Source organism: Marmota flaviventris, chromosome 9, assembly GCF_047511675.1.
Source record: "Marmota flaviventris isolate mMarFla1 chromosome 9, mMarFla1.hap1, whole genome shotgun sequence".
NCBI lineage: Eukaryota > Metazoa > Chordata > Mammalia > Rodentia > Sciuridae > Marmota > Marmota flaviventris.
This window is the reverse complement of record NC_092506.1, coordinates 89,007,774-89,034,043: the sequence shown is the minus strand read 5'-3', so window position 1 is coordinate 89,034,043 and position 26,270 is coordinate 89,007,774. Positions and strand designations below refer to the sequence as shown.

The following is a 26,270-nucleotide window of genomic DNA, read 5'->3' as shown; positions in this document are numbered from 1 at the left end:
TAAATTAATAAATTCCTATATAGGTTACAAAGCAAATTGTGTAAAATAATCATTTAGCAAGCCATAATTTCACAAGTTAATAATGCTATTCAATTAACCTAAAAAAATCAAAAGTAGAAAATGAAGACTTTATTGCATTCTAGTTTAATACAATGAACTCAGAGAATAGCCATGCTTTCAAAAATATAATTTCATACTTGTTTAAGAATAATTGCTTGCTTGCAGAATTTCTGTGCAATGTTCGCAACTTGCTGTATTTTGGCAGGAATAACAAAGCCAAGGGCAGAAAGCTGACGAACTTCTCTCAGAAGAATCACCAAACGATCGGAATAATGCACTTTCAATGATCCATCGCTAGGATCCAATTCCATAATTCGACTATTAGCCTCAATACTACAAAAAAAAGGAATAATCTTTTAAGTTTCATGTTCTCACTCTTGACTAATGAAATACACAATAGTTTTTACTTCTCTGTAAGTCTAGTAGTAAAGTTAAAAAAAAAAACTTTTTAATTACAGCTTGTATGTTTGTTTTTCACACACTATCAATCCAGATTTTGGAAATAAAGTATAAAATCCAAAATATATCATCACTTTAATATTTCAAATATTAAAGTTTAAAGTCAGAAAAATCAATCCCTTAACAGTCAACTAAGACTCAAAAATGACATATCTACAATTAAAGAAAGGTTTTTATTTATTCTCTAAGGGTAACTTGTATTTTTTTTTAATGGTCTACTTTCTTCTTTAATACTTTTATTAAAGGATCAATGATAAAATAAATCTAAATAGTAAGAGTACAGACATTTAAATGTTTCATTCTTCTACCCGTTATTTCACTAAGGATTATCTTTTGTCTGTGGCAAATATTACTTGTGAGTACTCAAGTCATCATGGAATTGTGAAAATGATGAGTTAAATTAAACATAAGGTATTATGTTTTCATCATCTTTCTTTTAGAAGTAGATTTATATAATGCATATTCTTTCACAAATAATTAAGAAAACTTGCAAGTCTTAAAAAAGTAACATACTTTTGAAAAGCAAAGAAGAAATCTATTCCCCCTAATTAACAGCAGACGCAACAAAGTATAATACAAAGTAGATACTTATTTTTAAAATGATGAGTTAAACCAAATTTTGCTTTACACACAGAAAGCCTATCAGAAAACTATAATAGTGATTCTTTCTGTCTGTATTCAGGACTGATCTTCAAAATTAGTTTGTACAAATCAGCATTTCAAAAATGTGTTCAACAACATGCAGATGATTCCATGGGACAATACAGATTTAACACCAAAATAAAGGCAGGAGAAGAGGAGTTTCATTACCAAATAAAAAATAGTTTGAACAAGGAGAGATATGAATTACAGTGGAGGGGGTAGAGAGAGAAGATGGGAGGGGAGGGAGGGGGGATGGTAGAGGATAGGAAAGGTAGCAGAATACAACAGTTACTAATAGGGCATTATGTTAAAATGTGGATGTGTAAGCGATATGATTCTGCAATCTGTATTTGGGGTAAAATTGGGAGTTCATAACCAACTTGAATCTAATGTATGAAATATGATATGTCAAGAGCTTTATAATGTTTTGAACAACCAATAAAAAAATAAATAAAAACAGGAAAAAAAAATAGTTTGAAAAAAGTTGAACAAGCTTTTCTACAGCAGATCTCAGATCCTTGGTAGGTTACCATACAGAATGGATCACCACTAGAACTACAGTAATAAAACTATGCAAATATTCCCAAATTAGTTGACTGAAACACTTTGCAGGGAGAGGGGAGGATTAAAGAAATTCTCATGTTTTAGGCTCAAATTATGAAGGGAAAAAGTTAAATTACCACCAAGTTATAACCATTATGCCCTAGAACCCTTTGGTTCCTACAATATTCCTGTAGAGTCAGAATTTTTAGAAAAGAAAAAAATTAATTCAATTTAAGAAGCACCACTAATTATCCTCTGTATCGGTATAGATGAAATAAACAAAATTTTATATTGTGGATAAAGTTACTTTTATTTTTTATTTCATTTTTATTTTTAACTTTTTTGGACTACTAGGAATTGAACCCTCATGCATGTTATACAAGTGCTCCACAACTGAGCTACATTCCCAGCACAGAGTTACTTTAAAAAAGATGTGATCCAGGGCTGGGGTTGTGGCTCAATGGTAGAAAACTTGCCTAGCATGTGTGTGGCACTGGGTTCAATTTTCAGCACCACATAAGAATAAATAAAATAAAGGTCCATCAACAACTGAAAAAATATTTTAAAAAAAGATATGGTCAGGCATGGGGCAAGTTCCTGTGGTCCCTGTTAACCTAGGAGACTGAGACAAAAGAATTGCAAGTCCAAGGCAGCTTCATCAGTTTAGCAACAGTGTGTCTCAAAACTTAAAAATAATTTTTTTTTTTAAAAAAGGGCTGGGGATGTAGCTCACTGGTTAAATATCCCTGTGTTCAATCCCCAATACCGCAAAAAAATATAATAATAAAAATTTTATTTACAGTTTAAAGACAATGTGTGTGTATGCACACAGTGCATGTGCAATATTAGTGCCAAAAGGGAAGAAAAGTATATATGAAACAATGGGGAAAAAAGGAGAGAGAAAGCTAATTCCCAAACAGGAATTTGCAATTCTAGAGAAAAGACATTAGAAGCAAATGGGAAGCAGGTGGTCAAACTAAATTATATCATCAAAATTTCCAATCTTCTAACAAAAGAAATTAAAAGAACATCAAAATTAAGAACGGGAAAAGGCTAATGGATTAACTCCATCTTGCTGTTTGAATCAATGATATATGGTTTTAGATTTTACAGTTTAGTATATTTATACTTACCACAGACCAGATCTGGAATCAGACAAACCTGACTGAATTTCCCTGGACCAATCATCAAATTGTTCTTGTTCATATAGTTTAAACTGGTCTAAGAGATCTTCAGCACTTCGATGGAAAGATCGAAATCCTGACAGGTCAGACAAAAGAGCCTCTGCAATCTTGATAGTATCATCTACCTTAAAGAGTCAAATTACAGAGATATGTATCATTTATATCCTAACAAAATTAGCATAAAATAAGGAGCTCACTTCTCTGATCTGTGATTCAGAAATCAGTTTCCCTTTCATCTGTAAACACTAAAACAAAACATTTGTCAGAGAACATAAGAATATCAATCCTAACATACTTCTGAATGATACAACCTTATAACCAAAACACAAGAGGATAGCCCATTCAAGTCAGAATTTGAAGGGTAAAATAAAGGAAAGTCAAAATATTTTTATGCTATTAGAGTATTTTTTATTTATTAGAGCATTATTTATTAGCTTTTATTAAAGGATTTAAATTATGGCATTTACCTTTCCTCCATAACTATACAAGATCATTGTAGCACTCTGGAAAGCTGACTGATAGAATCAAGCAGAATATTCCAGAAAATGAAACATCAACATATAAACTTGAATAAGTAGTACTATCAAAAATGCTAGCTTGCCAAAAACATTCATTGGAGAAGACAGCCTCTTCAACAAACGGTGCTGGGAAAACTGGAAATCCATATGTAACAGATTGACACTGAATCCTATAGTTCAGCCTGCACAAAATTCAAGTCAAAGTGGATCAAAGACTTAAACACAGGCTGGGGATATAGCTCATTTGGTAGGCCCATGCACAAGGCCCTGGGTTCACAGGCACTAGAATAGAGACCCTGTATCTAATAGAAGAAAAAGTAGGCCCAAATCATCACCATGACTTCCTTAACAAGATTCCTAATGCAAAAGGGGTAAAATCAAAGAAAGCTTTTTCTCATCAAAAGAAACAATCAATAACATGAAGAAACAGCCAACAGAATGGAAGAAAATCTTTACCACATGCACCTCAGATAGAGCATTAATCTCCAGGATATATAAAGAACTCAAAAAACTCAACACCAAAAAAATAATAATAATAATCTAATCAATAAATGGGCTAAGGAACTGAACAGACACTTCACAGAAGAAGAAATACAATCGGTCAATATACTTATGAAAAAATGTTCAACATCAGGTTGAAGTTGTAGCTCAGTGGTAGAGCGCTTATCTAGCATGTGTGAGATACTGGGTTTAATTCTCATCACCGCATATAAATAAATAAAATAAAGGCCCAACAACTAAAAAGTATTTTTTTTAAATGTTCAACATCACTTGCAACAAGAAAAATGCAAATTACAACTACACTGAGATTTCATCTCACTCCCATCAGAATGGCAATTATCAAGCATACAAGTTACAATAAATGTTAATGAGGATGTGGGGGAAAAGGTATACCCATACATTGCTGGTGGGAAAACAAACTGGTGCAACCATTATGGAAAGCAGTATGAAGATTCCTCAGAAAACTTGGAATAATTAGTCTCTGTGTCCTCTATTCTGTATCATTGGTCTACGAGTCTGTTTTGTTGCCAGTACCATGCTGTTTTTGTTACTATTGATCTGTAGTATAGTTTAAGGTCTGGTATAGTGATGCCACCTGCTTCACTCTTCCTGCTAAGGATTGCTTTAGTTATTCTGGGTCTCTTATTTTTCCAGATGAATGTCATGATTGCTTTTTCTATTTCTATGAGGAATGCCACTGGGATTTTGATCGGAATTGCATTAAATCTGGATAGTGCTTTTGGTAGTATGGTCATTTTGATAATATTAATTCTGCCTATCCAAGAGCAAGGTAGATCTTTCCATCTTCTAAGGTCTTCTTTGATTTCTTTCTTTAGGGCTCTGTAGTTTTCATTGTATAGATCTTTCACCTCTTTCATTGATTCCCAAGTTTGTTTTTTTTTTTTTTTTTTTTTTTTGAGGCTATTGTAAATGGGGTAGTTTTCCTCATTTCCCTCTCAGAGGATTTGTCACTGATATACAGAAGTGCCTTTGATTTATGGGTGTTAATTTTATAACCTGCTACTTTGCTGAATTCATTTACTAGTTCTAGAAGTTTTCTGGTGGAGCTTTTTGGGTCTTTAGGTATAGAATCATATTGTCAGCAAACAGTGCTAATTCAAGTTCTTCTTTTCCCATACATATCCCTTTAATTTCTTTCGTCTGTCTAATTGCTCTGGCCAGTGTACAGAATAGAGGACACAGAGTCTAACCCACAAAATTATAATCATGTCATATTAGACAAAGGCCCCAAAAACATGCATTGGAGAAAAGATAGCCTCTTCAACAAATGGTGCTGGGAAAACTGGAAATCCATATGCAACAAAATGAAATTAAGCCCCTATCTCTGACCATACACAAAATTCAACTCAAAGTGGATCAAGGACCTAGGAATTAAATCAGAGACTCTCCGTCTAATAGAAAAAAAGTAGGCCCTAATCTTCATTATATGGGATTATGCCCCAACTTCCTTAACAAGACTCCTATAGCGCAAGAATTAAAACCAAGAATCAATAAATAGGATAGGCTCAAACTAAAAAGTTTCTTCTCAGCAAAAGAAACAATCTGTGAGATGAATAGAGAGCCTACATCTTGGAAGCAAGTTTTTACCCCTCACACATGAGATAGAGCACTAATCACTAGGGTATATAAAGAACTCAAAAAGCTAAGCACCAAAAAAACAAATAACTCAATCAATAAATGGGCCAAGGACATGAACAGACACTTCTCAGAAGAGGAAATTCAATCAATCAACAAATATATGAAAAAATGCTCATCATCTCTAGAAATTAGAGAAATGCAACTCAAAACTATTCTACGATACCATCTCCCTCCAGTCAGTATGGCAGCTATTATGAAGACAAACAACAATAAGTATTAGCGAGGATATGGGGGAAAAGGCACACTCATACATTGCTGGTGGGACTGCAAATTGGTGCAACCAATATGGAAAGCAGTATGGAGATTTCCTTGGAAATCTGGGAATGGAACCACCATTTGACCTAGCTATCCCTCTTCTCAGTCTATACCCAAAGGACTTAAAAACAGCATACATACTACAGGGACACAGCTACATCAAAGTTTATAGCAGCACAATTCACAATAGCTAAACTGTGGAACCAACCTAAATGCCCTTCAGTAGATGAATGGATTAAAAAATATGGCATATATACACAATGGAATATTACTCAGCAATAAAAGAGAGTAAAATCATGGCATTTTCAGGTAAATGGATGCAGTTGGAGAAGATAATGCTAAGTGAAGTTAGCCAATCCCAAAAAAAACAAATGGCAAATATTTTCTCTGACATAAGGTGACTGAATCATAGTGGGGTAGGGAGAGGGAGCATGGGAGGAATAGACGAACTCTAGATAGGGCAGAGGGATGAGAGGGGAAGGGAGCGGGGAGGGAGTTAGCAAGGATGGTGGAATGTGATGGACAATATTATTCAAAGTACATGTATGAAGACATGAATTGATGTGAACATACTTTATATACAAACAGAGATATGAAAAATTGTGTTCTATATGTGTAATAAGAATTGTGATGCATTTCACTGTCATGTATTTAGAAAATAAAAGCAATTTAAAAAGAAAAGAAAACTTGGAATGAAATCACCATTTGACCCAGTTATCCCACTCCTCAGTTTATACCCAAAGGACTTAAAATCAGCATACTATAGTAATGCAGCCACATCAATGTTTATAGCAGCTCAATTCACAATAGCCAAAGTATGGAATCAACCTAGATGTCCTTCAACAGATAAATGGATAAAGAAAATGTGGTATATATACACAATGGAATACTACTCAGGCTTAAAGAAAAATGAAATTATGGCATTTGCAGGTAAATGGATGGAACTGGACAATATCATGCTAAGCGAAATAAGCCAATCCCAAAAAACCAAAGACCAAATGTTTTCTCTGATATGTGGTTGCTAACTCACAATGCGCGGTGGGAGGGGGCAGGCAGAGGAACTTTGGATTAGGTAGAGGGGAATGAAGGGAGGGGAGGGGGTATCAAGGTAAGAAAGATAGTAGAATGACTCAGACATTATTACCCTATGTACATATATGATTACACAACCAGTGTGATTCTACATCATATACAATCAGAAGAATGAGAAGTTACACTCCATTTATGTATGACAAAATGCATTCTACTGTCATGTATAACTAATTAGAACAAATCTTAAAAATGAAAAAAAAACACTCTATTAAAAAAATACTAGCTTTTTTGGGGCTGGGATGTGGCTCAAGCGGTAGCGCAGTCGCCTGGCATGCGTGCGGCCCGGGTTCGATCCTCAGCACCACATACAAACAAAGATGTTGTGTCTGCCAAAAACTAAAAAAAATAAATAATTATTAAAAAAAAAAAAAAAAAAAAGAATCCAGGGGGCAAGGATTAAAACACCTTAAAAAAAAAAAAAAAATACTAGCTTTTATAACATTACATTAGGTCCTTTTACCCCTAATCATAGACTACTCAATTAATATTTACTATATGAGTCAAATGCAAGACACCATACAACATACTAATTAGTAGGTCTACAATAATCTAAGGACAACTTGAATAATATTCAAATACCCTCTAAACTTATAAAATGATGTCACTATAATTACTTATCACCTTTTCTTTAACTTTCAACTTAAAGTAATGTAGTAATAAATACATATTTGCAGTTAGACTACCAAAATTTTGCAATCATATTTTTTAATGCTATGTAAGGGATGCTCTTCTCTTGAATAATGTTTTAAAGACACTTGTCTGAAGCAAATGCAATTGGAATTATAAATGATTTGACAGTTCTCTCTATAGAAAGAAAGAATAGTACCATTAGAATCATCTCTGCACACTTTCAAACATTTCACATGAAAATTAGATGGATATACCATAGAAAACAGGGATTGTTATTGCTACAGTTTTAGACAGCCTACTACATGTATGCCTTAAGTTACTTCATCTTAACTAGCATTCTTCAACTTTTATTGAGACAAATACCTTCAATTCCAACTGACGAACCCAAACAATATTATTGACAACCTCTGAAAGATTTTTGCCTGAAAGTGGTCCAGATGCATCACCAGGAACTCCTCGACACCGATTCTCAAAGTCTAATCGAAAATCTATAAAAATTAAATCAAATGAATGATTACACAAGCTTAACAAATATTTCCTAAATATTTCCAATGTACCAAGCACTATGTCAAACATTGTGTATAGAAAACAGTAAGAGTTGGTCCTTACACTCAAGGACCCTATCATGAATCAAGTGTAATCAACAGAAAAAGAAAATAACCTGTTAATTCAAAAAATCTGTTACTTATAACAGAAATTAATAAATTAATCTTCAGCATAAATAAAAATGTTCAGAATAGATAGTGTTAATCCTAAATGGTATACAATAAAGAAAAATGTAGTCTACAAAAATATGTTTTCAAGCAAACACTATAATCTATGGAAAACCTTTACCTTTAACCGAGTCCACAAGTCTTGCCAATAAAGTTTCTCTTTCCAACATCAATTCTTTGCTTATAGTTGGACGCTTCACCAACTCTTTATATTTCAGAAAAGCTTGAAGAAGCTAACAAAACAAAGTAAGTGTATGTTCATCCCCATTGATCAACTTAGTAAATGCAGATATCTACTAAAATGGCTTAAGGAAAACATTAAAAGTAAAATATTTCAACATTTTACCTGCTGTGGGCTATCTTGAATTTCTGAAATATAATTTTTCAATTTTCCTGCTATTTTTTGTTCTGCAGGTGCAATAATTTTTTCATATTGAGACACTGCAGCTTTCCATAAAGGCTAAACAAATTAACAATATTGTTAAATTTAATATTTTAAAAATCAACCTTTAAAAAGAACAAAAACCGAAAATTATATACATATAAACATATACATATATATATAAAATCAACCTCAGTATATGGATTATATTGCACAGGATTCAGGCCAGTGAAAGGTTCAAATACTCGAGACAGGCATACAATTTTCTCTTCACTGGCAGGTAAAAAATAGAGAAGCTTCTCATGAATTGTTCTAACAGCCAAGACCTAAAACATAAAATATTAAAACAACAAAATTTACTTAAATCAAAAAAAAACTGTATAAATATGTGTAAAATCTAAATATATCAGGCAATATTTCTTTAAAATAGGTTCTCTGAAATGAACGAATCTGAAACCATAATCCTGAGAATTACAACTCATCAATATCAAAGTGATGCTCAAAGACATAATTACAGCATCATACAAACATCAATCAAAGTGCTCAAGTTTGGAGAAAATGTATAAGATCTAGATATTTATAAACTCTGTTTAAGGCTCATTTAAGTGAACTTTTAAGAATCTGTTCTGAAAATAGTAGCAACTTCTAATTTTCATTATTCTGCAACAAACTGCACTTCTAATTATGAAATCAGTGTTACCAACCTTACTATTTATAGTTAACACATAGATGAAAAACAAATATTGTTGTATTTTGAGTTTAAAATATCTGCTAACAATCAAAAAGATTAATTAAAACACTAAAATATTCCATTTGAGTTGGAAATGAGCATAGACTCAAATGTATTTTTTTTTGCTTAAAAAAATCTTCAACAATTCTGTCTACATAGCCTAAAAGCAATAATAACTAAGTAACAGCACTTCCCCAATCGGATCATTGCTAAATATCATTTCCTAGTAAAAAGAACCAGTCTTCTTGGAAAAATGGCTAATTAATTGCAGATGTAATACAGAAAATATACAAAATGGGCTGGGCTGGAACATTTTCAGGGCCTTGAAGTTATGAATGAAATAGCAGAGCCACAGAAGCCAACCTGAAAGGGGCACTCATTGCCCAAATTAAGGGGTACTTACTGCCCAAAGATGGAATAATTTGGGAATAATTAGTGTTCTGAAACAATAAAATATTAAAAATCCATGAGTTCATGATACTACCAAAACAATTTCTTTGCTCCTATGAAACTTACCATGACACTAACCTACTACTCAATGTTTGAAAGAATGATAAATAAAAAGAAGCAAATGTCTATCCTTCCATTGCTATGCAAACTATATTTCAGGGAACTAAAAAGTTGATGGGGAAAATTCTACTTTACAGAAAAATAATAATCACTAGAAATTGCAGAAAGAGCCAGGCAAAGTGGCACATGCCTGTAATCCCAGTGACTTGAGAGGCTGAGACAGGACAACCACAAGTTCAAAACCAGACTCAGCAACTAAGCAAGGCCCTAAGTAACTCAGTGAGACCCTGTCTCTAAATAAAATATAGAAAAGTTCTGGGGATGTGACTAAGTAGTTAAGCACCCCTGGGTTCAATCCCCAGTACCAAAAAAAAAAAAAAAAAAAGAAGAAGAAGAAGAAATAAGAAGGACGAAAAAGGAGGAGGAGGAGGAGGAGAGAGAGGAAGAAAGGAAGGAAGGAAGGGCAAAAAGAATGACTGATATAGAAAACAGCCATTTTACAACACTTCATAATTACCAAAGGATGCTAAAAACATTAAGAAGTTGATGCAGAGGATTGTAATCCATGAGGCAGATCATACCTGAACCCACAGAGTAAACTCAACCTCACTAAAAATAGAAAATCCAGACACTACATACCTCTGGATGGAATTCATAAAAACTATACAGAACTACCTTTGAAATACTCTTGAAAAAAAATCTTTAATCAAGGCTCTTTTTTTGGTGGGGAGGGGGAGTGCTGGGGAGTGAACCTAATCAAGCCTTTATAGCTAACTTATTAGTTAGAAAAATGGGAGAATCAGAAACATGATAAATAGCACAATATAAAAACACAAATCCTAAAGATGGGAGTACTATATTGCATAACAAAACACATAGGAAAAACTATAATAAATTAAAAGAAACTCAGCACAGGTGTGCAATACATGGAGCTTGTTTTTAACCTGATTTAAATAAACCAATTATTAAAAAAAAAAAAACAATTTCTGAGCTGAGTGCAGTGGCACCCTACTATAATCCCAGCAGCTCAAGAGGCTAAGATAGGAGGATCGAAAGTTCAAAGCCAGCCTCAGCAAAATCAAGCCATTTAAGCAACTAGTGAGACCCTGTCTGTAAATAAAATGCAAAATAGGGCTGGGGATGTGGCTCAGTGGTTGAGTGCCCCTGAGTTCATTCAATCCCCAATATCCAAAATAAAACAAAATTCTGAAACAATCAGGATAAATGAACAATGACTAAATATGAAATTATATTAAGAAATTACTGTCACTTTGTTGGGTGGAATAATGGTAATTGTGCTTTATCTTATGATAGTAACATATATTTTAGCTTTAAAATATTCCAGCATAAAAAAGGGAGGTGCACACAGAAAGCAAGACAAAGATGAGATAAAGAGTGAATAATGTCAGTAATTATTCTGAGTAACTGACACCTAAGCATTCATTACACTATTTTACCTTTGTGTATGTTTAAATTATTCCAAAATGAAAACATTTAAAAAATGAACAAAGAACTATGATTTCCCGAAACAAGAGGGGGGTGAAGTCAGCCTTACAATATTCAGATAATTTCATTTTGCCTGTCCCTTGAAGGTACATAGGTAAATTCTATACTGAAACTCATAACTTATGTAATTGGCAGCTGTTGCAAACTAGAGTACCACCTATTAAAAAGGTCCATATATAAAAATAATTGCAATAGCAAAGACAATGTCTGAGAGCTTCCACAGAAAGAGAAGGGGATTATTTTCTTTACAACAAAGAACAAAATAGAATTTCACGACTAGCAATGTTCACTTGTCACACACACCCCAAAAAAAGAAAGACGTAAACTAGCACTTAGTGCCTACTGTGCACCTAATACTATGCCGTAAATTATCCCACATGAACTTTAACTCCTATCCTTTCTCAAAACTATAAATAATTTCTATCAGAGGTATAGAACTTATTAAATATAAAATACATTCACAAACAAGTAAAGACCCACTTCGTTCTTAAAGACAAAGAAACATATAATCAAATAGATACCTCTTCAAGGCGTTTGCCAAGTTTATCAAGTGTTTCTGGGAAATATTTTTCATTTTTCCATGGATGAGGAACAAAGCGCTGCCAAACCTGACCTGTTAGATGATTACAGACTATCACCCATTGTTCACAAATTGAAATACCAGCTTTCAGATTTTCTTTCACAAGATAATAAGGATCTTCCCATAGGTTCAAAGTTCCCAGCTTTTTCTGAACAAACCTTCCAAATGAACCACCTAGTAAAACATAAATCAAAATTTTAATGGAAATAAAATGCATGCTTATGACAAAATTTTAAAAATACACAAATTAACAAAGACTTTATGAAAACCACAAGAACACCCTTATACTAACACTGTCAATAACATATTGTCTAAAACACACACACATCAGTTTGCATTTCTGCATCTTTCAATGTATTGTGTACACCTTCCAAGTGCAGAGATGTATATTCAGTTTTTGCAAGGCTGCAGAGCTTACTGTATGGAAACAGTATTATATAAATAACTCCCAATTGCTATTTTCCTACTCATATTACAAATAGTATTGCAATAAATATTTTTGTACATTCACCTTTAATGTACTTATCTGTTATTCCTTAGTATAATAATAAAAAGGATTTTTTTCTAGGTCAAAAATTTAACATTGACATATAAATCAATATATTTTTACTATTTTTTCAGTTCAGTTGAAAATGTAGAATATAAATGCATAAATATTGAAGATCTATATAATTTAGTTCTATTAATGGTCAATGAATTTGACAAAAGATTTAAGTTACCAGCAATATACAAACATCTATGTAATTCTAAATGATTTGCTTTAAGAATTACTTTAAGTAGCAATTATTATATTACATTAGGAACATTTTTAAGTTGGAGTTTAAAGGAAAAAAAGAAAATAAGACAAGCTTCCAAAAGTTCATTTCTTTACTAATACCTATGATATCTAAAAGATGTAACATTCGTGACTCAGGATAAGGATCGTGTTCTGTTTGTCTCCACACATCATCTACAACATCACGAGTTGTCTCCACCAAGTCAACAACTTCCAGTAACGATAGATTGTCCAAGTTATAAAACTCCTAAAACAAAAATGTGGGAATTTTTTAACATAATCATATCTGTAACTTGAGTAATACAGTCAAATGATCCCAGACTTTTTTTCAACTGCTAAAACTCGGATATTTGCCATAGGGTTTTCTCATTTTCTACCATGATAATTACTTATTTATGGAAATACCCTCCATATACATAAATTTTATGAAAGCCAAAAGATAAAATAATAAAGTCTAGTCACTATTTATACCCTTGACCTAATTTTTTTTTAATTTAGATTCATTTACTTATATTCCCAGTTCACATAGCCTTACTTTCACATGCACACTACCCATTGTAGTTCACATTTTTACTGTTATTTTTTATGTTGCATAATATTGTGGTTAACAATACAAAAATGGTATAATATTTATCATTCTATATTTTATCATTGTTTCAAAAAAAAAGCTTAAAATTATTTCAAACAGACCACCAAGATGATATTATTGAAATAACAGTGGAACAAGTAGAAAATCGCTATAAAAATTTGTTTTCAAAATACACTTTTTGCAGTCAAAATTATTTATTTAATCTCTATGAAGATACATCAAGGAATAATCAATCAAATAAGCATAAAACTAAGATATTTATCATAATTCAGGTCATTTTGAAATGTTAATTTGAGTAAAGTGAATATTATTTCAAAAGAATATATCACCTCTGCACATAAACCTCTGAACTATATTAAGTTTTTGTTTCATGCTAAGTACCTGTAGGAAAGTAATTTTGTGTTTGAGAAGATATTTCTAGAGATAAGAATTTAACTTTTTTTGTTTTATATGATTTGTATTTCTAAGTTTTCCTCATTTTAAATACACCTCAAGTAAACTTTGTTATGTGTGAAGTATACATTTTATTCACAATCATCAAGGAGATTTTAAAACAGAAAAATAGTAAGAACTCAATCCTAAAATACTTTTATAAGAAGCCTGATATATAACTATGTATGAATCACGTACTCTTGCAATTGATTCAAATAATTCTTTAAAATAATTGGCTCTTTCTTTACTAATTTGTTTATTTCCACGATGAGCTTGTTCTATCCAAAACTGGAACTCATCACTTGGTGTAAGAATACCTATGAAAGTAAAGAAGGAAAAAGAAAGAAATTTTCAATGGAAAATGAAAATCCAGAAAATTATTTGATTCATTTGCTAATTTTGGTTATATCTAGATACATGCACATTTCCTATACGCTTGAAAATATACAAATTCTATCAGATAATAGTAGATAAATCCATTTAGAACCCAAATTTGCATGTCACATAACATTTGTTGAGTTTGTTGCTCGGAATGATTCCTGCACACTTTTGTAAACCATTCCTATCTATACAAACATTCTGCATCTTGTGTCAATGAGCTTGCTTCTCCAATGCATATTCCTAAATCTAATTCCAATACCATTCACACTCTTAAATTCCATCCAAATGAAAATAATTAAAATTTAATTAATAACTGTTTTTAATTTAATTTCAAAATATAAACAAAATAGTGTTATTTGAATTTTGACTTTAAATTTTCCAATGAACTGAATAATTTTTACTTTTCTAACCTGAAGCTGGAAGTAAATGCACTATCCTATCTGAGACTTTGAGTTTTCAAAAGCATATAGTTTATTGTACAAGCAAAATTTAAAACTGCTCCCCATATTTTAAAATAATTATTTGTATATTATGAATTTAATATTAATTGTTCATATGAATAGTAATTTATCTATAGCCACAATGAAATGACAATTAGATACCCTCAGATAAAATACATTTTAAAATAAAAGTTGAAGGTAGGTCTAATAATGCAAGGTATACAATTAGTTGGTACTCATTATTTGCATATTATATATTACAGAAGCAAAAATTTGCCTCCTGACATACCTGTTCCCAGCTGAGGTCAAACAATGTAACAGTCTACCTTCTTGCTTCCCATCTCATTCTATAAACAAATGTCCTTTTTGCAGACTATTTAACACCATATTTTTTAGATTTTTAAGATTTTGCTGATTTCATGGCTTAAAATGATCCCCAAGCATAGTGCTAAAATTCTGTCCAGTATTCCCAACCACAAGAAAGTTGTGAGGTTCCTTACAGAAAAAATATTTGTGTTAGTAAGCTTCCTTCAGGCATCTATTATAATGTTGGTCATATATATATATATATATATGAAAGTGTCTTCATATAGAAACACATAAAAAATAAGGTTAAATATTGCTGGACACAGAGGCACACACTTGTAATCCCAGCAACTTGGGAGACTGACACAGGAAGACCGCAAGTTCAAAGCCAGCCTCAGCAACTTAGTGAGGCCCTAAAGCAACTTAGCAAGATCCTGTCTCAATACAAAAATTTAAAAAATGGCTGGGAATGTGGCTCAGTGGTTAAGCATCCGTGGGTTAAATACCTAGTACCAAAAACAAAACAAAACCAAGAACAAGGTTAGGTATTGTTCAGATGACAAACTGTTGTGACAAAAGGCCTGAAGGAACTTTATCCTCTATTTTCCCTGGAAGCAATGGCTCAGAATTCACTAATTCAGTCTTCACTGTGACTTTATAAGACATAACTACTGCAAATAATGAGAATCAACCATATTTTCTATTTTCATAAATTGCATATTGTTAAGAAATATACTTCTGTCTTCTCCACATCCATATAAATCTTTTTATTTAAATAAAGTTTATGCTAAGAGAAATTACAAAAACATGAAAAACAATCTGTGAAGAAATATGTTCATTTAGCAATGTACTAACAAAATAACCATTTTGCCCTTTCTTTGAGTAAACAGAGATGATTATATCATAGTTACTTTGATAAATAATTTATGAACATAAAACATTATATATTGTTATATACCTCTTGTATCATCTTCCTTAAGTTTCAATTTTGATAAGTCTGATCTTCGTAGAACTACACCCAACCCAGCTTCTAGTTCACTCAAAAGATTCTGAAGTTTGGGATCAAAGTTTCTGCTCCATTCCTGATCCTATAGAAAAATATATAAGAGCAACCATTGATCAAGTATTCCCAATCACATTGGCTTCCTGAAACAGAGTCTTTATTTGTCAACAAAGTTTACTTTAAAATTATAATTTAAGAAAAGATAGTTTAGCCCTAAATTTGATCTCCAGCACAGCAAAAGAAAGACTTCAATTTTAAAACTAAAATATTAACTACATTAATAGAAAATTAAATAAATGCTTGTGTTTACATACACATTTACCCAAATACATAAGTAAAAAACAATAAATAAATAGTTACATAGCTACTTTACTCACCTTTAACAACACTGGTGCAAATACATGCCGTACTGCTTGGTATAGGGAATTAATAGGAGACTCCAACATAGATGAAACAAGAATGTTAGTATGTAGATTCTCATCTGTAATTACTTCAGGTCGCAGCTTGAAAAAAACCAGCACCTTATCTTTTGTGTCACCAAAATCAATCTAAAGTGATAAACAATTGTTAAATGTTATCATCATAAAATTCAATATTTGAAAGAAATGTTGCTCTAAAATATTCTACCACATGAAAAAATAGTTACTGTAAAAATAAATATACTAAACCAATCTATTTCTGCTCCTTAAGAATACCTGAGTTTAAAAATGGATCTCCACTTACATGTGATTATATTATAAAGCTGTTATAATAGGTTGACACTATATATTGTTGACTTACACTACTAACTATTCTACTCCAGCCAGACTCAAGAATACTAAAGATCAAAGTTGGATGCCCAGGGTACACAATGATGAGTAGTGTACTTCTCTACCATCACGATAAAGTCTGTAACAGAAATGTTCATGATCTTGTCACCTGGAAAAAGCAATTTTAAAGTTTCTTTTGAAATTATATTTAATATATGATTTAATATATATAATATAACATGTACTCAAAATTGCCAAAATAAACTTATTTATCTCCTAAAATCATCTTTGCTTTAACTAAAATATTTTCCTTAAAGAGTTTGAGCATCACACTTTTTTATTAAACTGTCATATAGTTAAGGTTATTTAAAATTGGAACCAGGTGAGTTTAATCAAAATTCACTAAAGCAATCTTATTTAAAATAGGACAGTTTATAGTAATTAGTTCATTAGCCAGGAAGAGTTTTGCCAACTCAAAAGAAGTTTTGGCATTAGATACATATTTTCAGAGTTATTCTCATTTCTTTTTCTAGGAAGAGAAGTCTATGCACTAAAAAGCTTTCAAACAAGGTTAGTGTTGTATATAAAAATTAATTTATAGATAAATTAATTTCATGCCATTTTTACCTTAATTATTACAATTTTTAATCACTGGAAAGGAACTGACATTTTACTTGTATTAATATAGTTCTCAAACTCTCTTCTCTCTTGACACATGAAAATTATGTGAATTTCAAATATCAATCAGTGTTCATAAAGTTTTATTAGAAAATAGTCATACTCATTCATTTACATTGCTTACTACACAGTTTATTACATGACTGTTTTCACACTATAATGGTCGAGTCATAGTTGGAAGAAAGAACTTATAGCCTACTAAGCCTAAAATATTATCTAACCCAATACAGTAAGTTTACCATCCATGTCCTATCTCACACACTGCCCTTTAAGTGATAACTTCAACTTTCCAAATTCCAACCTAAGTCTAATGTATACATGAGACTTAAGCCATCACCATGGATTTTCTTTTTTTTTTTTTTTTTCTGCCCCTTGAAACCAAGCTGAGACCCAACTCAAGGCTTTGGTATTTACAGGTTTTTTTGGTTTTTTGTTTTTTTAACTTAGAACACTTTTCCCACAGAACTTACACCTGTCTACAACTCATCAAATATCACTTTAAAAGTCACTTATTCAGAGAGGTATTTCCTTCTACTTTATTTTAATGCAGTTCCCTGCCCCTCCCCCATCACTATTAAAATATCATTTTTATCTTAACAGAATGTATTAATGTATTAATAATAAAAATAACATTACATCACATATCTGTGTATTTAACCCATGGTTCATTCCAGTGTTACTCCTTGAAGTCATGACTCTGTGTTCATGGCTTTATCCCTAACACCTAAGGCTGTGTCAGACCTTGAGAAGGCACTCAATAAATATTTGTTGACATTAACTTATTACATCATGCTAATTCTCACACATAACAAAATATTCTCAAATATGACTAAAAACTGTAGTATGGTATATGACTAAAAATAGCAAGATACACTGCTAAGTTCTACCTGTATAAGCTTTAACTTAAAAAGTGATAGCTTCAACTTTCAAATCCCAAGACAAGATACATTTTCACAAACTGAAAATCTTCCCATCTTTCCCACTGCATTCCATCTGAATCTTAAAAGGCATTTACAAGAGTTGCCATGGTTTTATAATTTACTAAATACATGTTATCCTAAACCAATAGAGCGAGGCTCTGGGAGGCAGAAGCAGTGACCCTATTCTGAATTGTAGTATTAGAGAAGCAGAACAGTTAACACTTGGGATACAACCTTTGTGCCTTGCTTTCCTCAGTCATAATATAAGAATAGTTCCAATCTTATTGTCTTGTGGAGAATAAATGCAATAATACATATGAAATGCTTACAATGCCTGACGAAGAGTAAAGTGAAAATAAACATTAGTTACAATTATCTATCCTTTTTATATATTTTGTAAATCCACCAGGCCCGGCAAAACACCTTGCATATTTTAAGTTCAAAACAAATGTTTATTGAATAGAATTAAACTCAAGAATAAGATTCATAGTGAATATAGTGAATGATTCAATCAATATTTGCTGAGTGTCAAATATTCTGTTAGACCTAACGATAAGATTGAACACAAAAGGAAGGGGTTGAAAATATGTCTATGTTTTGTCAATTTTCATCTATTTGCTTAACCCCTTTCATTTTGTCAGGCAATTATCTTACATTTTTATTGGAGGTTTATGAGTTCTGATTACAAATGTAACCATTTTTAAGCAATCCTGCCAGCAGAGGGAGCAGGGCAAAAAGTAAATCAAAACCATGTGTACATCAAAAAACAAATTTAAACTTTATCTTGGAATATATCAAATCATATTTCAAAGATTAATTCCTAACTAATTTTTCCCTCAGGCAGTGCTAACTAAGGTCAGTGCACAAATAGAAAAAAAAAAACAGAATTTGCCTCAAAGGGGAAAACGGAAAAAAGGGAGGAGAAACACAAATCAAAATAAATAATGTGCTGTTCTTCCAGAGAGAGACAGAAAGAGATAGAGAAAGAAAAAGAGAGAGAGAGAGAGAGAGAAAGATAGGTACTGTGTCCAACTACAACTAAAAAAAAAAAAAAAAAAATACTTAAAAAAAATAGAAAAAGCTGGAAGCCTCTAATCCTAACAGCTCAGAAGGCTGAGGCAGGAGGATGAAAAGTTCAAAGCCAGCCTCAGAAACTTATCCAGATCCCGTCTCAAAAAATAATGAGAATGTGGCTCAGCGGTTAAAGCTCCTGAATTCAATCCCTTTACCAAAACATAAATAATTTAAAATGAAATTTAGGAAGAGAGAATCAGGAGGGCAGTGAGAGGCTGCAGTCCCAGCTACTTTCAAGGATGAGACTGGAGGAATGCAAATTCCAGACAAACCTCAGCAACTGGGTAAAGGGCATGTCAAAAACAAAAGAGAGAGAGAAAGAAAGGAAGGAAACACACACACACACACACACTATATATATATATATATATATATATATATATATATATATATATATATATATATAAAATTCTTTCTAGCCTGGCGCAGTGGCACGCGCCTATCATCCTAGAGGCTCCGAGGCTGAAGCAGGAGGATCCTGAGTTCAAAGCAAGTCTCAGCAACTTGGTGAGACCCTGTCTCAAAAATAGAAAATAAAAAGGGGTGCGGATGTGGCTCCGTGGTTAAGGGCCACTGGGTCCAACCCCTGGTACAAAATAAATATTTTTTTTAATATATCTAATTATTTCTATTCAGCTGTGTGGACAGGGAACCGCCTTCTGTCAGGCGGGATGCAGGATTGGAAACTACCTGCATGAAGTACTAAGTACCGGGCCAAAGTGGCTAATTCCAAGGCTAGGCAGGCGGAGACAGACTTGGGCTCCAGACGAGGATCTGTGAGTAGGGCTGACGAGCAGTCGACCATCCATCCCTCTGGTGGAGCCCGGGTACGTAAAGGGAGGTTAGGCAGGGGTGCAAGGAGCCCGTACCGTGTTGGAAAAGGAGAATCCGGCATCGGACCGCTGCACCCTGAGGAGCATCTGGTTTCCATCATCCAAGAAGTTGTTGATTTCAAGACAGTTGGACAGCAATGGCTGGTCCCAGGATTCCAACACCAGCCCGAAGTAATTCTGGGTAGTAGTGAAAATGAAGAGCTTCCGAACGTCCGGAATCCCGGCCGCCATGATTTTGGATAGAGGGACAGGGAAGAGGGCTGGCGGGAAAGGGAAGGAACAAGAAACCAGGCCGGAGGGAAAGGGAAGGGAAGAGCAGAGCTCTGCTCAAAACTCAGAGTGGGCCCGCGGATCTCAGAGCTTCGCGGTTGCCGAGGCGGTCGCTATGGCGACGGAGCGCTACGGCGGCACGCAGCGGACGTTTTTGTGTCGGTCCCACGCACGCAAAGCTCTTAGAGGTGATCGACTATTTCCAAGCTCCTTAGCTGATCCTGGTGATAATGGATTATAAAAGATTCCGGCAAGTTTGTATTGACTGAAAAATACCTTTTATTCTTCCTACCGATTTCTTATAATGCACAATCAGAAGAGGTACATGTAGCCTGAATGTGCAGCAGCGTAACCTGGATTTAAGAGCTGGATTCTAGTGCTCCCTTTCCATGTGCATCCATTAGCAAACCACTGTCCCCTCATTTCCATCTATGTAAAATGAAGAAATACTATCTTTCAACCAAGTGAGGATTTTAAAAGATCATTATTTAAAAATCACTTTTTAGAGAGGGTGATAATGAAAGGTCAAAACAATGTTAATGTCTGTGCTAGTTAATTTCCTGCTTTATTTATTTTTATCTAAATTTCAGAAAATTTCAATAATAACCCTAAAACAACTCTGCTTATAAAATTGCCAAAATATACAATGATAATTGTTGCTTTATTTAATAACAAGTACAAACAAACACTGAAGAAAAATTCAGAAATGAAGGCAGGCTTCATTTTCCTCCTCATGGCATTGAAAGGGGACAGCCACCTGAGAATGGTGGGAACTCTAGGTTAAGAGAATAATTCTATAAACTGGACCCACTGTGCTGACCCCCACATGCTTTCTTTTTCAAGAAGTAATTTACCTGCAGCTCTGCCTGGCTTAAGCGGACAGGCTACCTCACATTCCTCAGCAAACTACCTGTTATTGACAGAAGAAATGCAGACCAGAGATAATGTCTATAGTTTACTCTGAAGGAGGTGCCTTCTATGTGCCTTTTCACAGACTAGATCTCAAAACTCAAGGAGCTAATTATAATTCCTCTCAACCATAAAAATCTATAAAAATTTATGGTTAAGAATCCAATTAGAACCGTTAGCATGAGCCAAAGTGACCCAGAGTTGTCAAGGCAGTGGAAACTTGAAAGTCTGATGTTTGCCTTGCTGACCCACAGTCAAAAGTCAAAAGGTGGACTTGGGTGACCTGAGTGGGACTCTCTGGAAACTTTTCTGGGATCCCTAATAAAACTGGAGTGCAGGAGAGGCTTTCTCTCTCCCTCTCCGAGAGGACCCACTCTCTCCCTAGACAGGGTCCTTTCCCAGTTCATACCCCTTCATTAAACTCATGCCTGTTACTCTGGGAAGCATATCTGAAATCTTTCTAACTTGATCACAAGAATTGGGATTTGAAGCGGGGGTCTTCACACTGCCTGTATTTCCCAGAAGGCCTCCATGGCATAACAGCATCACTACAAATTACTAAACTGTTGAGTTTTTTCAGTCAGTACATTCATCAAAGATGTTCTCAGTTAAACACTTTTCTTATAAAAATGCTTAGTATATGCTACTATATGCTAGCACTGAAGCAGGCACTGGAAACAATCCCTGCTCTTACATAGTTTTTGGTCTAGTCTTTAAACATCATCTTAGCACGGATCTGAGCTGTCTTCCTAGGGTACATATTTATATACAGATTTTTTTATTTACCTTCGATAATCACAACTTTCTCCTCCAATTCTATTATTCTAGAAGTAGAAGGATGGACTTTTATCTGCTGAATACCTTGACTAAGATTTGGGAGTCCCAATGAAAGGAAACTGAACTTCTCTCAATTATAAAAGTAATTTAAATTCTCAGGAAACACCCATAAGATGGGAGATGGGAGTCTAACACTGGATGGGAAAAATCCAAACAGTGAAGTGGGAACACTAGGTGGGAAAAAAAATCAAAATAGGAACCCAAGGTAACTGGGTAGCTAAAAAAGGATTTTAGAAAACATAAGTGGCTATATGGATACAGAACTTCTCACTCTACAATGAACATTATGGCCCAAGTTTAACCCAGACCTCAAGAAACATGAAAATTCCATTTGACATGTAAACCCCTTGAGGAGAGAGATTTTGTGTATCCTGTTCACTGCTGTGCATGTAAAACTATGAATAGAGTATGAAACAAGATACATTAGGACCCTATACTTATGAAGTTCACAACAAAAAAAAGAAGGAAAACTGAGACAGAAGATCTCAAGTTTGAGGACAGTCTCAGCAGCTTAGTGAGCCCATCTCAAAATTTTAAAAAGCCTATAGCTATGACTTAGTGATAGAGTAACCCATACCAAAAAAGGAAGACAAGTAGAAGGAAGAAGAGGAGCGGAAGGAAGAAGGAGAAGAAATCTCAGAGATAAAAAAAAAAAAAAAAGATCTCAGAGATTTAATAACTTGAATTAGGCCATAGAGATGGTGAGTAGTAAAGGCAAGATTCATACCAAAATCCAATTCAAACTAATCTCTTTATACAGTATCACAGCGCTAGGCAGGCAGATCCACAAAAAGCCATTTGTTCTTTTTATAGAGAAGACATGGCTACTATCCAGGCATGGCCATTCACACCAATGAAATGTGAGCAAAAGTAATGTATGGCACTTTCAAGGCAAAAAGTTTAAAGAACTGAGTGTACCTTTGCCTTTTGACAACTGGATGCAGATAAAAACAAAGCAAGAAGAGATGGTAAAACCATAAATTAGTAAGACCCTATGACCCTAAGTCACAATGTGCAGTAATATCAGCAATTGTTAAATAAGAAGAAATAACCTTTGTTGTGTACATTAAACGTGAGTTTATTTTTGTAGTAATTTTTGAAACAAAAAAATGTAATTAATATTCATGGTACAGTCTAAATTTTATTTTTATGTAGATCATTGGCTTATTAGCTGGCAGGTGGCATAAAAACAGGAAATATGAGCCGGAGAACAAGATGCAGAACCTTTCTGAGCCAAAGTTTCTTAATTTTGTTCCATACTGTCATTTCCCAAACTACCTGGTGTCAGTACCTCTTTGTATTTTAAAAAATTACTGAAGACTCCATGGTCTGGGGATGTAGTAGTAAAGTGTCCATGTAGCATGCAAAAAGCCCTGATTCAATTTTCAAAATAAATAAATAATAAAAATTGAAGACTCCAAAAATTTTTATTTATGTAAATTATGTCTATCAATATTTACTACTAGAAATTTAAAAAAGAAATTTTGAAATAATGATTAATTTAATAATAATGATTATTTAAATAATGTTAATTTAATGATTATTTTAAAATAATGAGTCCATCTCTAATTAACACAAAAATATTTTTATGAAAATAGCTATAAAAAGGAAAATAAATTTGATAAGAGAATAATACAGTTTTGCATATCTGCAAATCTCTTTCATGTCTGGTTTAGTAGAAGACAGCTGGATCCTTTTTTGGCTTCTGCATTCCATTTCTTAGATACAATGCTTTTGGTTGAAGAATAGGAAGAATATCAAACCTCACATAGATATGCTGTTAGAAAAATTTTTTTTAAATTGTACTGGGAATTGCAGCAGAGACATTTTGCCACTGACATATAACCCCAGCCTTTTTTATTTTTTTTATTTTGAGACAGAATCTCACTAAGTTGTTGAGGGCCTCACTAAATTACTGAGGTTGGCATGGAACTTGCAATTCTCCTGCCTCAGCCTCCTCAGTCACTGGGATTGCATGTGTCCCCCAATGCACCCAGCCACAAGTGATTGTTCTTAAAATATAGGTGAATTTGAATCTGGAAACACATCAATGAATATTTTATTCTCAGTTACATTAAAATCCATTGATTATCTTACACTATGAGTTGATCTTTTACTCACACATAATTTTGTAGCATCATGTACTAGTCATTTTGAAGATATTGGTTCACCAACTATTAAGATCTTCTTTTATTATACAGTATCAAAAAAATCACATTCATTAATTTATCATTGATTTCTTTATGGGCCTGAGAATGCAGCTTGATGGCAGCCTGAGGCCCTGGGTTTGATCTCTGGCAATGCTAAAAGAAAAAAAAAAAAAAAAGACAAAGTCTGTATGTATGAGATCATCAAGCTTGCAGTGGGGCACGAAGTCAGGACAGGGCCGCCACTGACCTACAATGGCGGCCACCCTAGGCTCTAGGCTTCTGGGTTGCTTGGAGGAAGAGCCCACCTAAAGACCAGTTACCGGCCCAGGAGTCCAATAGGGAACTAACAACAGGCACTTACAACCATCTGGCCAATCATAACCACACATATTTCCCTTAGGGGTTATATAAGTCTCCAGAACCACACCACCGCTGTAGACACTTCCACTTCTACTGTAACCTGCACTGAATAAACTGATCTCTGGACGACCTGGTGTGCCCCCTCACTTTCATAGAGTGGTTGGCATCTTTCACTTACTATAGACAACTAGGTTTTCTAAAATTCTGATTTTTACACAAAGTTTGAAATTTATCATTGGCAACAAATAATTTGTTTTCCTGGAAGTAAGGCTCATTTGCTCATTTTCAAGAAAAATATCTGCCAAATGCCCAAACTCGATTAACCACAGTCATTCTTTCATGCCAAAAAAAAAAAAAAAGAAATCTATGAAACCCTGTAGCTAGTTCAGATCATATCTCAGTCACTTAAGTTCTTTAGTTCTTTTCCTTGAGGCAACCACTTTACTTCAAAAGAAGCAGATATGCTTTATGGTATTTTATCAATCAAAATATTGAAATGACTTTTACTCAAGGTTTGATAGTTAAGAAAATTAATAAATTTTACTCTATCATGGAGGACATTCTTAGCCAGGGAATGCATGAAAGTGAAGAATAGAAAACTACAACAGTCTGGTGCCCCATCTTTGATTTGTGCTAAGGTGCTAACAATTTTAGCTGCTATATTAATTTTCCATTGCTGCATAACAAATTACTACAAACTTATTGGCTTAAACCACATTCCCTTGTTAGCTAACAGTCTTATAGTTCAGAGGGACCAGGTGCTATGTGGCTGGGTTCTCTGCCAAAGGTCTCACAAGGCTTAAATCAAGGTGGTAGCCACCCTGAATCTCATCTGGTGTTTGAGGACCTTTCCCATGCTCTTGTAGAGAGCATGAATAAATTCTTTGCATTCGTGAGATTGAGATCTCCATTTCCTTGCTAACTGTCAGTTGGGGCCACTGAGCAACTAGAGGCCAGCCACATTCTTTGCCTCTATCTTCAGAACCAACTGTAGAGATCTTTCTCACACATCAAATCTCCCTGTGCTTCAAATCTCTTATGGGACCCAGTTCCTTTGAAAGGTTTGTCTGATTAGATCAGGCTCAATTGATAATCTCCTTTTTAATTAACTCAAAGTTGACTAACTAGTACACTAAGTAAGAGAATGAGATCCCATCATAATCATAGGTTTCTGTCACACTCGAGGTTAGAGGATTTTTTCAAGGTATGTATATCAGGGAAAAGGAACTTGGGGTCATCTTAAAATTCTGCCTGCCACACCAGCCATTGCTTTAGCACCATCAATGCAAGTGGCAAGTACAGTGAAAAAGACATAATATCTCACTATTATTGTGAAAATCATTCCGACTTGGTAGATCTCCTGAAAATGTCCCTAGTTCCTCCAGGGAGCAACTGTTATAGATTATCTCCAAAGCACCTGCATCTATTCTATCCAAGTGACTACAGGGACATTTGTTTTAATTTTACTAATTTTTGATGTTTAATTTTACTAATATTTGATAAATATTGAGCAAACTATATTGAAGTTCATTGTAAAATATTGCCTCACATATTAAGTAAACTATAAGTTTTGATTAGATTAACATATATCCATATAGCT

General features: G+C 33.7%; 1 protein-coding gene across 1 annotated transcript in view; it reads right to left on the bottom strand.

Annotated features, from left to right (window-relative positions):
- Window positions 1-20,484, bottom strand: part of Dync2h1 (dynein cytoplasmic 2 heavy chain 1) — a 377,152-nt gene extending 356,668 nt beyond the window's left edge. The window contains exons 1-12 of the mRNA XM_071616653.1: window positions 20,181-20,484; window positions 16,268-16,438; window positions 15,846-15,975; window positions 13,959-14,077; window positions 12,842-12,986; window positions 11,906-12,138; window positions 8,830-8,964; window positions 8,603-8,716; window positions 8,378-8,489; window positions 7,907-8,031; window positions 2,838-3,013; window positions 198-393 (exon numbers count right to left, since the gene is read on the bottom strand). Coding sequence (XP_071472754.1) covers window positions 198-393; window positions 2,838-3,013; window positions 7,907-8,031; window positions 8,378-8,489; window positions 8,603-8,716; window positions 8,830-8,964; window positions 11,906-12,138; window positions 12,842-12,986; window positions 13,959-14,077; window positions 15,846-15,975; window positions 16,268-16,438; window positions 20,181-20,375 — 1,851 coding nt within the window. The 5' untranslated portion in view covers window positions 20,376-20,484. The remainder of the gene's footprint in view (window positions 1-197; window positions 394-2,837; window positions 3,014-7,906; window positions 8,032-8,377; window positions 8,490-8,602; window positions 8,717-8,829; window positions 8,965-11,905; window positions 12,139-12,841; window positions 12,987-13,958; window positions 14,078-15,845; window positions 15,976-16,267; window positions 16,439-20,180) is intronic.
- Between the last annotated feature and the right edge of the window lie 5,786 nt (window positions 20,485-26,270).